General features: G+C 58.7%; 1 protein-coding gene across 1 annotated transcript in view; it reads right to left on the bottom strand.

The window, feature by feature from the left end:
• The window catches only part of AEBP2 (AE binding protein 2), a 46,645-nt gene extending 34,474 nt beyond the window's left edge, over positions 1–12,171 (bottom strand). Inside the window, exons 1-3 of the mRNA XM_075343460.1 lie at positions 11,635–12,171; positions 7,641–7,848; positions 6,524–6,631 (exon numbers count right to left, since the gene is read on the bottom strand). Of these exons, the coding sequence (XP_075199575.1) occupies positions 6,524–6,631; positions 7,641–7,848; positions 11,635–12,020 (702 nt within the window). The 5' untranslated portion in view covers positions 12,021–12,171. The remainder of the gene's footprint in view (positions 1–6,523; positions 6,632–7,640; positions 7,849–11,634) is intronic.
• Between the last annotated feature and the right edge of the window lie 451 nt (positions 12,172–12,622).

The following is a 12,622-nucleotide window of genomic DNA, read 5'->3' as shown; positions in this document are numbered from 1 at the left end:
CCGTCCCATTGGCGGAGAATGTCCCATTGAAGTGGGCGCAGATGAAACTGCGCAAACGGAACCGCCTCCATTGCCGCCACCATCTTCCCGAGGAAGTGCATGAGGCGTCTTAAGGAGTACGACTGACTTTGAAGGAGAGCCTGCACCCCAGTCTGTAGTGACCGCTGCTTGTCCAGCGGAAGCTTCACTATCGCTGAGAGAGTATGAAACTCCATGCCAAGATACGTCAGTGATTGGGTCGGTAACAGAGTTGACTTTGAGAAGTTGATGATCCACCCGAACGTCTGGAGAGTCTCCAGTGCAACATTCAGGCTGAGTTGGCATGCCTCCTGAGAGGGTGCCTTGACAAGTAGATCGTCCAAGTAAGGGATCACAGAGTGTCCCTGAGAGTGCAAGACTGCTACCACTGCCGCCATGACCTTGGTGAACACCCGTGGGGCTGTCGCCAGACCAAATGGCAGAGCTACGAACTGAAGATGGTCGTCTCCTATCACGAAGCGTAGAAAGCGTTGGTGCTCTGTAGCAATCGGCACGTGGAGATAAGCATCTTTGATGTCTATTGATGCTAGGAAATCTCCTTGAGACATTGAGGCAATGACTGAGCGGAGGGATTCCATCCGGAACCACCTGGCGTTCACATGCTTGTTGAGCAGTTTTAGGTCCAGAACAGGACGGAATGAGCCGTCCTTTTTTGGCACCACAAAGAGATTGGAGTAAAAACCTTGTCCTTGTTCCCGAAGAGGAACAGGGACCACCACTCCTTCTGCTCTTAGAGAATGCACCGCCTGCAGAAGGGCATCTGCTCGGTCGGGATGTGGGGAAGTTCTGAAGAACCGAGGCGGAGGACGAGAACTGAACTCTATCCTGTACCCGTGAGACAAAATGTCTGTTACCCACCGGTCTTTGACCTGTGGCAGCCAAATGTCGCAAAAGCGGGAGAGCCTGCCACCGACCGAGGATGCGGAGGGAGGCGGCCGAAAGTCATGAGGCAGCCGCCTTGGAAGCGGTACCTCCGGTTGCTTTCTTGGGGCGTGAGTGAGTCCGCCAGGAATCAGAGCTCCTTTGCTCTTTCTGAGTCCCTTTGGACGAGGAGAATTGGGGCTTGCCCGAGCCTCGAAAGGACCGAAACTTTGACTGCCACTTCCTCTGTTGAGGTTTGCTTGATCTGGGCTGGGGTAAGGAAGAGTCCTTACCTTTGGACTGTTTAATGATTTCCGCCAATTGCTCACCAAACAGTCTGTCTCCAGATAATGGCAAGCTGGTTAAACATTTTTTAGAAGCAGAATCTGCTTTCCATTCTTTTAACCACAAGGCTCTGCGCAAAACTACAGAGTTGGCGGATGCCATTGAGGTACGGCTCGTAGAGTCTAGTACCGCATTGATAGCGTAGGTCGCAAACGCAGTCATTTGCGTAGTTAAGGACGCCACTTGCGGCACTGCTGGACTTAAGAAAGAGTCCACCTGTGCCAAACCAGCTGAAATAGCTTGGAGCGCCCACACGGCCGCGAATGCTGGAGCAAACGACGCGCCAATAGCTTCATAGACAGATTTCAACCAAAGGTCCATCTGTCTGTCATTGGCATCTTTAAGTGAAGCCCCATCCTCCATTGCAACTATGGATCTAGCTGCAAGCCTGGATATTGGAGGGTCCACTTTTGGACACTGGGTCCAGCGTTTGACCACGTCAGGGGGAAAGGGATAACGTGTATCCTTCAGACAATTGGAAAAACGCTTGTCCGGATAAGCATGGTGTTTCTGGATTGATTCTCTGAAGTCAGAGTGGTCCAGAAAAGTACTCAATTTACGCTTGGGATACAGGAAATGGAATTTCTCCTGCTGGGCAGCTGCCTCCTCTGCTGAAGGGGCTGGGGGAGAAATATCCAACAGCCTATTGATGGCCGCTATAAGGTCATTTACCATGGCGTCACCATCTGGCGTATCCAAATTGAGTGCGGTGTCAGGACCAGACTCCTGATCACCCACCTCTGTCTCATCATATAGAGACCCTTCTCGCTGAGACCCTGACCCGCGTGATGACGTGGAGGGTCTCTCCCAGCGAGCTCGCTTAGGCGGCCTGGGACTGTCATCAGAGTCAGAGCCCTCAGCCTGTGATGCCTGGGACCCCCTTGAAGTACGGATTAGTTCCAACTGAGGGGGACCGGGGAACATAGACACAGCAGTGTCCATGGTCTGAGCAACTGGCCTGGACTGCAAGGTCTCCAGGATTTTTGTCATAGTCACAGACATTTTATCAGCAAAGACTGCAAATTCTGTCCCCGTCACCGGGGCAGGGTTCACAGGCGTCTCTGCCTGGGCTACCACCACCATAGGCTCTGGCTGACGAAGTGCCACTGGGACTGAACATTGCACACAATGAGAGTCGTTGGAGCCTGCTGGTAGATTAGCCCCACATGCTGTACAAGCAGTGTATACAGCCCGTGCATTGGCACCCTTGCGTTTTGTGGATGACATGTTGCTGTCTCCTCAGAGCAATATAGGGGTATACAGCCAAGAAGCGACCGTACAGTGCAGTATATATATATATATATCTGGTACAGGAAAAAGTACACCAATACAACACTGTGGCACTAGTGGGGCCAGCACTAATGTGCTGCTTACCGCCCGCTAAACGCGGGTGTGTGGTCGCCAGAAATCCCTAGTCTGGGTCTCCCAGAGCCTGTGTCCGTCCTCCAGCCAGACTGCATGCAGGAATGGCTGCCGGCGTCCTGTGGAGGGGGGGGCGGGCCCTGGGCGTGCTCAGACCAAAAGCGGGAAACCTGCGTCCCACTGTGCCTAGTGAGAGGGCTGGAGCATGTAAATAAGGCTCCAGCCCTCGGCACTGACGATTGCACAGCGTCTGTCCCATTCCCTGATTGACAGGGAGGGGGCGGGAACGAAGCGGAGCTAGGCCGCAAAAGCCGGGGACTAAATTTATAAGCGCCGCCGCCGTAAAAGCGCGGTCGGCGCTAAGTCCCCGGCGCACTACAAGTCCCAGCCGCGCCGCCGCTCTGAGAGTGGCCGGCGCGGTAGTTCCCAGCACATGAAGTCACACAGCTAAGCTGCTGTGACTCAAACCCCAGCGTGCAGCGCTACTGTCCCCGGCGCACTAACACACCCAGCAAGTCTGGCGTGTGCGTGCCTGTCTGTACGGGGACACAGAGTACCTGAAAGTTGCAGGGCCTTGTCCCTGAACGGTACCCAGCTCCGTATCCAGCAGGTTCACTGGGTCTGTGGATGGAGCCCGGCCTCAGGGCTTGGGGGCCGGTAAGATCCCACTTCCTCAGAGCCCCTCAGGGGGATGGGGAAGGAAAACAGCATGTGGGCTCCAGCCTCTGTACCCGCAATGGGTACCTCAACCTTACAAACCACAAGTGGGGTAAGAAGGGAGCATGCTGGGGGCCCCACATGGGCCCTCTTTTCTTCCATCCGACATAGTCAGCAGCTACTGCTGACTAAACAGTGGAGCTATGCGTGGATGTCTGACCTCCTTCGCACAAAGCAGAAAACTGGTGAGCCAGTGATCCCACTGGGGGTGTATAGCCAGAAGGGGAGGGGCCTTACACTTTTTAGTGTAATGCTTTGTGTGGCCTCCGGAGGCAGTGCTATACACCCAATCGTCTGGGTCTCCCAATGGAGCGCCGAAGAAATATGGATTCAAAACCTCCAAGGACCGCCCTCAGAGACAGCGGTAATAGCGGTCGGAAAAGATCGTACTCTCCTGATGAGACCAGGAGTGGAGAAGTGGGAATATGTCCAAGAAAAATGTTATTTATGAGAATAATAGTGTATCTTTATTTGCAGAAGGTGTTGTAAATAAGCGGAATCCATGGTATCGGTTACCGGGAAGAGCTCGATAGTGATGAGATGGGGAAATTCCTGTGTTTGATGTTTGCCTCTCTGGTCGTTGGATGGACAAGTCTACATCAGGAGGAACCTGTGGCGAATGAATTTCTGATGCATCATCACATTTTCAACACACAGATTGCTGGATCTGTACACATTCTTCGGTTACAGCCACCAGTATCCCTTATCTGGATGTCCCGGTATCGATGGAGGAAATCTTAAAGTAGAAAAGTTGTTCTGATCATCTTGCTGATAAAGACACTCGAAGTGTTCGTCTATAGAATACTACAGTACCCATTTCCATAGTGGGATGGATCAATCTTCCATGGTGGCAAGGCAATTTGAATGCAACAGTCACCAATTTGCAATATCTGGCTTTTAAGGGAGGAATTTGGGTACTAAGATATAAGACTGGACTGACTAACCTGAGATTCATCCCTATGGGGAATATAAAAATAAGTTTTGGGACAGCTATAAATACTGTAGATGCTTTTAAACCCAGCTTAGTGGAAAGGACAATTCATGATATGTTATGGCCTTATGCCAATATGTTCATAAATGGGTCTAGTGAAACTTGTAGTAACATATCGGGAAATGTAATGTGTAATGATTCCTTTGCATATCAAGCAAATGCCAAAACACATGATATTCAAGGGAGCTTTTCAGATAATATTGCTTTTAGTTTTAATATACATAGTAGTGAAAGTGATTATATTTGTGATTCAACGTTTATTTAAACAAACCAAGAAAACAAAATTTGTGGCAAACGATATTTCTTGGTCATGGTATATTCCGAGTGATCTTCCTCTAGTGGAATACTGATGATGGAAAATAATCCCTGGGATCAAGGACCGATTGTGATACCAATGTGATATGACTGAAGACTGAATGTGATTTAGATAGGGATCATAATCAAAAGATAGGAGTGATCCCAGATATTATTTGACCTATCAATAATTCAGTATCAAAGAGATGTCCTCTGGATAACCAATTTCACTATGATGACCAAAGAATTCATGTCAAACAGATTTTAAGATAATAAGGAAGTAACATTTACAGTTCCACTTACCGGAAATTTGTGGTTGGCTTAAAGACAGGTTTAAGGAAGCTTGCATATGAAATTTACGGCTCATTGCAATATTTCACTAACACTATGGTCAACTGTGGTCGGTCAGTTGTCAACTGGCAGGATGTACAAGTAAATGTGCAGGAAGCTGCTGGTGCCTACAGCAGTTTGTGGTCAAGTTACATGAACATGACTCAGCTGTCACATGCTGGTGACCATTTAAACACAACCTACAAAGTTTTCCTATAAAATTACACCGGACTTGCTTAATGTTAGGGGAAACCTTCCAGGACATTGAAGTGTACGCACTGCTCCTGTGATGCAAGATGCCATGTTGTTCCCTTATCATTAAATCGAGTTCCCTCCGATGTGAAAGGATTGCTACAACAAACGGTAATGTTGATGCATATTTCTGTTATTGTATAAGATTCTATGACTATAGCTCTAAATGCCTATGTACCATTACCTATTCATGTGCTATTAAAATAAATAGTATCTTGCTATAAAGAATATTAGTATTCGTGCCTGATTAGGATATCAGTGAGCGCTTCGTAAGTACGGGCTTTCAGCCCCCTTTTTAGTAAAATTTAGCAAGACAATGAGAAATGTGCTGTGCTGAGAGGGTGGAGGAGGTGTGCACGAGCGGTGGACTGTGCAGAGGTGTAATGCTGGATGAGAAACATGTGCTGTGCGGAGAGGGTGGAGGAGGTGTGCACGAGCGGTGGACTGTGCGGAGGTGTAATGCTGGATGAGAAATATGTGCTGTGCTCGATGTCTCACATAGATCTAAAGCGCCAGCCACAGTCACTTCTGTAACACCCGACGGGCCCTCACTCACCCCCACTGTATCAGGTACTCAGGAGGTTCTGCTGTCATGTGTAATGTATCTCTCTATGGGAGCTGTATACACTGTGCGCTGTGAGCTCCTCCTAGTGGTGACTGGAGGTAGAATGTATAATGTATCTCTATATGAACTGTATACACTGTGTGCTGTGAGCTCCCCCTAGTGGTGACTGCAGGTAGAATGTATAATGTATCTCTATGGGAGCTGTATACACTGTGCGCTGTGAGCTCCCCCTAGTGGTGATTGCAGGTAGAATGTATAATGTATCTCTATGGGAGCTGTATACACTGTGTGCTGTGAGCTCCCCCTAGTGGTGACTGCAGGTAGAATGTATAATGTATCTCTATGGGGGCTGTATACACTGTGTGCTGTGAGCTCCCCCTAGTGGTGACTGCAGTTAGAATGTATAATGTATCTCTATGGGAGCTGTATACACTGTGTGCTCTGAGCTCCCCATTGTGGTGACTGCAGGTAGAATGTGTAATGTATCTCTATGGGAGCTGTATACACTGTGTGTTGTGAGCGCCTCCTAGTGGTGACTGCAGGTAGCATGTATAATGTATCTCTATGGGAGCTGTATACACTGTGTGCTGTGAGCTCCCTCTAGTGGTGACTGCAGGTAGAATGTATAATGTATCTCTATGGGGGCTGTATACACTGTGAGATCCCCTAGTAGTGAGTGCACATATAACCTATGCGTAGGCGTTGCTGGGGATTCGGTGCTGTGGAGCTGGGACCAGTATAACATTGGGTGGTCCGCGTCATCTTACCTTGAAGGGCTTGTCCCCGCTGTGGGTCAGCATGTGGCGCTGCAGCCAGCTCTGACTGGTGGACGGCCGGTTATACACCTTACATCCCTTCCAGAAACAAACGAAAACCTGCAACACACAGCTCAATATGAAGAAAGGCGGGAGGGGAGCGAGACAGAAAGACAGGCGAGGGGGAGCAAGAGAGAGAGAGAGCGAAGGACAGGCGAGGGGGAGCAAGAGAGAGAGAGAGCGAAGGACAGGCGAGGGGGAGCAAGAGAGAGAGAGAGAGCGAAGGACAGGCGAGGGGGAGCAAGAGAGAGAGAGAGAGCGAAGGACAGGCGAGGGGGAGCAAGAGAGAGAGAGAGCGAAGGACAGGCGAGGGGGAGCAAGAGAGAGAGAGAGAGCGAAGGACAGGCGAGGGGGAGCAAGAGAGAGAGAGAGCGAAGGACAGGCGAGGGGGAGCAAGAGAGAGAGAGAGAGAGCGAAGGACAGGCGAGGGGAGAGAGAGAGAGAGCGAAGGACAGGCGGGGGAGAGAGAGAGAGAGAGCGAAGGACAGGCGGGGGAGAGAGAGAGAGAGAAGGACAGGCGGGGGAGAGAGAGAGAGAGAAGGACAGGCGGGGGAGAGAGAGAGAGAGAAGGACAGGCGGGGGGAGAGAGAGAGAGAGAGAGAAGGACAGGCGGGGGAGAGAGAGAGAGAGAAGGACAGGCGGGGGAGAGAGAGAGAGAGAAGGACAGGCGGGGGAGAGAGAGAGAGAGAGAGAGAGAGAGAAGGACAGGCGGGGGAGCAGGGGATTAAGGAGGGGCAGGTGGGGATGTCGGAGGTGCAGGCAGGCAGGGGAAGATAGCAGGGTGCAGGCAGGCAGGGGGGATAGCGGGGTGCAGGCAGGCAAACGGGGGATAGCGGGGTGCAGGCAGGCACACGGGGGGGATAGCGCGGTGCAGGCAGGCAAACGGGGGGGATAGCGGGGGGCAGGCAGGCAAACGGGGGGGGATAGCGGGGCGCAGGCAGGCAAACGGGGGGGATAACGGGGTGCAGGCAGGCAAACGGGGGGATAGCGGGGTACAGGCAGGCAAACGGGGGGGGGGATAACGGGGTGCAGGCAGGCAAACGAGGGGATAGCGGGGTGCAGGCAGTACCCCTCCGCGCTGGCCATCCACGTGCAGGCTGCGGAGGTGCTCGGCCAGGTCGGGGCTGGAGGAGAAGCAGGTCCCGCACTGGTCCCAGCAGCAGGTGTAGGACAGGCTCTTGCCGGCGGCAGCAGTTAAGCCTTGCCCGTTCATCATGGCCGGAGTGGAGCGTCCGCTGGAGATGGTGCTGTCCACGTCCATCAGGGTGCTGCTGATACTGCGGAGACAAGAGGGTCACACACCTGCCAGGAGCAGCCCACCTCCCCGAGAAGGGGCGGAGCCACGGACTATGGGCGGGGTCAGGAAGGAGTCAGGACCTGTATAGTCACCCCTCCCACTTTCCCCAGGAGGTCCTCCCCCGCGGTCCTCACCTGTCCTTGGAGTCCATCCTGCTCAGCGGCTCCTCCCCTCCCCCGTGGCTCCTCCCCGTGGTCCTCATCTGTCCTCGGAGTCCATCCTACTCAGCGGCTCCTCCCCTCCCCCGTGGCACTCACCTGTCCTTGGAGTCCATCCTGCTCAGCGGCTCCTCCCTCCTCCCCCATGGCTCCTCCCCCGCGGTGCTCATCTGTCCTCGGAGGCCATCCTGCTCAGCGGCTCCTCCTCTCCCTCTGTGGCTCCTCCCTCCTTCCCCATGGCTCCTCCCCCGCAGTCCTCACCTGTCCTCGGAGTCCATTCTGCTCAGCGGCTGCTCCCTCGCGGTCCTCACCTGTCCTCAGAGTCCATCCTGCTCAGCGGCTCCTCCCTCCTTCCCCGTGGCTCCTCCCCCACGGTCCTCACCTGTCCTCGGAGTCCATCCTGCTCAGCGGCTCCTCCCCCTCCCCCGTAGCTCCTCCCCCACGGTCCTCACCTGTCCTCGGAGTCCATCCTGCTCAGCGGCTCCTCCCTCCTTCCCCGTGGCTACTCCCCCGCGGTGCTCACCTGTCCTCGGAGTCCATCCTGCTCAGCAGCTCCTCCCCTCTCCACCGTGGCTCCTCCCCCGCGGGGCTCACCTGTCCTCGGAGTCCATCCTGCTCAGCGGCTCCTCCCCTCTCCCCCATGGCTCCTCCCCCGCGGGGGCTCACCTGTCCTCGGAGTCCATCCTGCTCAGCGGCTCCTCCCCTCTCCCCCGTGGCTCCTCCCCCGCGGGGCTCACCTGTCCTCGGAGTCCATCCTGCTCAGCGGCTCCTCCCCCACGGTCCTCTGAGTTCATCCTGCTCAGCGGCTCCTCCCCTCTCCCCCATGGCTCCTCCCCCGCGGGCTCACCTGTCCTCGGAGTCCATCCTGCTCAGCGGCTCCTCCCCTCTCCCCCGTGGCTCCTCCCCCGCGGGGCTCACCTGTGCTTGGAGTCCATCCTGCTCAGCGGCTCCTCCCTCCTTCCCCGTGGCTCCTCCCCCGCGGGGCTCACCTGTCCTCGGAGTCCATCCTGCTCAGCGGCTCCTCCCCTCTCCCCCGTGGCTCCTCCCCCGCGGGGCTCACCTGTCCTCGGAGTCCATCCTGCTCAGCGGCTCCTCCCCTCTCCCCCGTGGCTCCTCCCCCGCGGGGCTCACCTGTCCTCGGAGTCCATCCTGCTCAGCGGCTCCTCCCCTCTCCCCCGTGGCTCCTCCCCCGCGGGGCTCACCTGTCCTCGGAGTCCATCCTGCTCAGCGGCTCCTCCCCTCTCCCCCGTGGCTCACCTGTGCTCGGAGTCCATCCTGCTCAGCGGCTCCTCCCTCCTTCCCCGTGGCTCCTCCCCCGCGGGGCTCACCTGTGCTCGGAGTCCATCCTGCTCAGCGGCTCCTCCCCTCTCCCCCATGGCTCCTCCCCCGCGGGGCTCACCTGTGCTCGGAGTCCATCCTGCTCAGCGGCTCCTCCCCTCTCCCCATGGCTCCTCCCCCGCGGGGCTCACCTGTCCTCAGAGTCCATCCTGCTCAGCGGCTCCTCCCCTCTCCCCCGTGGCTCCTCCCCCGCGGGGCTCACCTGTCCTCGGAGTCCATCCTGCTCAGCGGCTCCTCCCCCACGGTCCTCTGAGTTCATCCTGCTCAGCGGCTCCTCCCCTCTCCCCATGGCTCCTCCCCCGCGGGGCTCACCTGTCCTCGGAGTCCATCCTGCTCAGCGGCTCCTCCCCTCTCCCCCGTGGCTCCTCCCCCGCGGGGCTCACCTGTGCTTGGAGTCCATCCTGCTCAGCGGCTCCTCCCTCCTTCCCCGTGGCTCCTCCCCCGCGGGGCTCACCTGTCCTCGGAGTCCATCCTGCTCAGCGGCTCCTCCCCTCTCCCCTGTGGCTCCTCCCCCGCGGGGCTCACCTGTGCTCGGAGTCCATCCTGCTCAGCGGCTCCTCCCTCCTTCCCCGTGGCTCCTCCCCCGCGGGGCTCACCTGTGCTCGGAGTCCATCCTGCTCAGCGGCTCCTCCCCTCTCCCCCATGGCTCCTCCCCGCGGGGCTCACCTGTGCTCGGAGTTCATCCTGCTCAGCGGCTCCTCCCCTCTCCCCCATGGCTCCTCCCCCGCGGGGCTCACCTGTGCTCGGAGTCCATCCTGCTCAGCGGCTCCTCCCCTCTCCCCCATGGCTCCTCCCCCGCGGGGCTCACCTGTCCTCGGAGTCCATCCTGCTCTGCAGCTCCTCCCCTCTCCCCCGTGGCTCCTCCCCCGCGGTCCTTACCTGTCCTCGGAGTCCATCCTGCTCAGCGGCTCCTCCCCTCTCCCCCATGGCTCCTCCCCCGCGGGGCTCACCTGTGCTCGGAGTCCATCCTGCTCAGCGGCTCCTCCCCCCTCCCCCATGGCTCCTCCCCCGCGGGGCTCACCTGTCCTCGGAGTCCATCCTGCTCAGCGGCTCCTCCCCTCTCCCCCGTGGCTCCTCCCCCGCGGGGCTCACCTGTCCTCGGAGTCCATCCTGCTCAGCGGCTCCTCCCCTCTCCCCCGTGGCTCCTCCCCCGCGGGGCTCACCTGTCCTCGGAGTCCATCCTGCTCAGCGGCTCCTCCCCTCTCCCCCGTGGCTCACCTGTGCTCGGAGTCCATCCTGCTCAGCGGCTCCTCCCTCCTTCCCCGTGGCTCCTCCCCCGCGGGGCTCACCTGTGCTCGGAGTCCATCCTGCTCAGCGGCTCCTCCCCTCTCCCCCATGGCTCCTCCCCCGCGGGGCTCACCTGTGCTCGGAGTCCATCCTGCTCAGCGGCTCCTCCCCTCTCCCCATGGCTCCTCCCCCGCGGGGCTCACCTGTCCTCAGAGTCCATCCTGCTCAGCGGCTCCTCCCCTCTCCCCCGTGGCTCCTCCCCCGCGGGGCTCACCTGTCCTCGGAGTCCATCCTGCTCAGCGGCTCCTCCCCCACGGTCCTCTGAGTTCATCCTGCTCAGCGGCTCCTCCCCTCTCCCCCATGGCTCCTCCCCCGCGGGGCTCACCTGTCCTCGGAGTCCATCCTGCTCAGCGGCTCCTCCCCTCTCCCCCGTGGCTCCTCCCCCGCGGGGCTCACCTGTGCTTGGAGTCCATCCTGCTCAGCGGCTCCTCCCTCCTTCCCCGTGGCTCCTCCCCCGCGGGGCTCACCTGTCCTCGGAGTCCATCCTGCTCAGCAGCTCCTCCCTCCTTCCCCGTGGCTCCTCCCCCGCGGGGCTCACCTGTGCTCGGAGTCCATCCTGCTCAGCGGCTCCTCCCCCCTCCCCCATGGCTCCTCCCCCGTGGTCCTCACCTGTCCTCGGAGTCCATCCTGCTCTGCAGCTCCTCCCCCGCGGGGCTCACCTGTCCTCGGAGTCCATCCTGCTCAGCGGCTCCTCCCCTCTCCCCCGTGGCTCCTCCCCCGCGGGGCTCACCTGTCCTCGGAGTCCATCCTGCTCAGCGGCTCCTCCCCTCTCCCCCGTGGCTCCTCCCCCGCGGGGCTCACCTGTCCTCTGAGTTCATCCTGCTCAGCGGCTCCTCCCCCACGGTCCTCTGAGTTCATCCTGCTCAGCGGCTCCTCCCCTCTCCCCTGTGGCTCCTCCCCCGTGGTCCTCACCTGTCCTCGGAGTCCATCCTGCTCTGCAGCTCCTCCCCTCTCCCCCGTGGCTCCTCCCCCGCGGGGCTCACCTGTCCTCGGAGTCCATCCTGCTCAGCGGCTCCCCGTCGCCCTCCAGGCTGGTTCTGCGGCCGCTCGGGCCCGCGCTGCTGTAGCCGTCGTCGGCCCCGGAGCTGCTCCCGGCCGTGCTGCTGCCGGCGGTGCTGGGCGCGCTGCTCCCGGGGCTGGGCCCGTCCTCCGGCCGGCTGCTCCCCCGCTCCCCGTCCAGGCTGCTCCCGGCCGGGCTGTCCGAGCGCTCGGAGCAGCCGCCGCTCTCCTCGTCCTCCTCCTCTTCCTCGTCATCCTCCTCATCGTCCTCCACACGGCCCGCGGCCTCCTCTTCTGGCGGCTCCGGGGCTGCGGCCTGCGAGGGGCTCCCGGCTGAGGAAGGCTGAGGCTCGGAGCTAGCGGCGGCCATGGCTACGGGTGTGTGACGTCACGGAGGCGGGACCTGCGGGAGGAAGGGGGGCGGGGTTGGCGGTAGACACGCGCTACGGGGCGTCAGGAGGGTCAGCAGAGCACAAAACGCGATGCCCGCGAAGCCAGTGTGTCCTGAGCGGCCGCGAGAGGCGGGAGCAGATCACGTGTTCCAGGCCGTCTGTGACGTCACAACCCGAGGAGTAGGCGTCCGGGTATGCTAAACCGGGGGTGTGACGTCAGGCTCCCGGCGTCCGCCGTCACGTGACTCTTCAGTAACGGAACTCTCGCGCCCTGTGCCCATTGTGCGGATTCTACAGCGGTAAGAAAAGGGCAAGAGAAGAGGCCATGGGGGGAGAGAGCGAAGGAGGCAGAAAGAGGCCAAGAGGGGAGAGAGCGACGGAGGCTGAAAGAGGCCACGAGGGGGAGAGCGACGGAGGCAGAAAGAGGCCACGAGGGGAGAGAGCGACGGAGGCAGAAAGAGGCCACGAGGGGAGCGAGCGACGGAGGCTGAAAGAGGCCAAGAGGGGAGAGAGCGACGGAGGCTGAAAGAGGCCACGAGGGGAGAGAGCGACGGAGGCTGAAAGAGGCCACGAGGGGAGA

The sequence above is a fragment of the Anomaloglossus baeobatrachus genome, chromosome 4 (assembly GCF_048569485.1).
Source record: "Anomaloglossus baeobatrachus isolate aAnoBae1 chromosome 4, aAnoBae1.hap1, whole genome shotgun sequence".
NCBI classification, from domain to species: domain Eukaryota; kingdom Metazoa; phylum Chordata; class Amphibia; order Anura; family Aromobatidae; genus Anomaloglossus; species Anomaloglossus baeobatrachus.
This window is presented reverse-complemented; position numbering and strand designations above follow the sequence as displayed.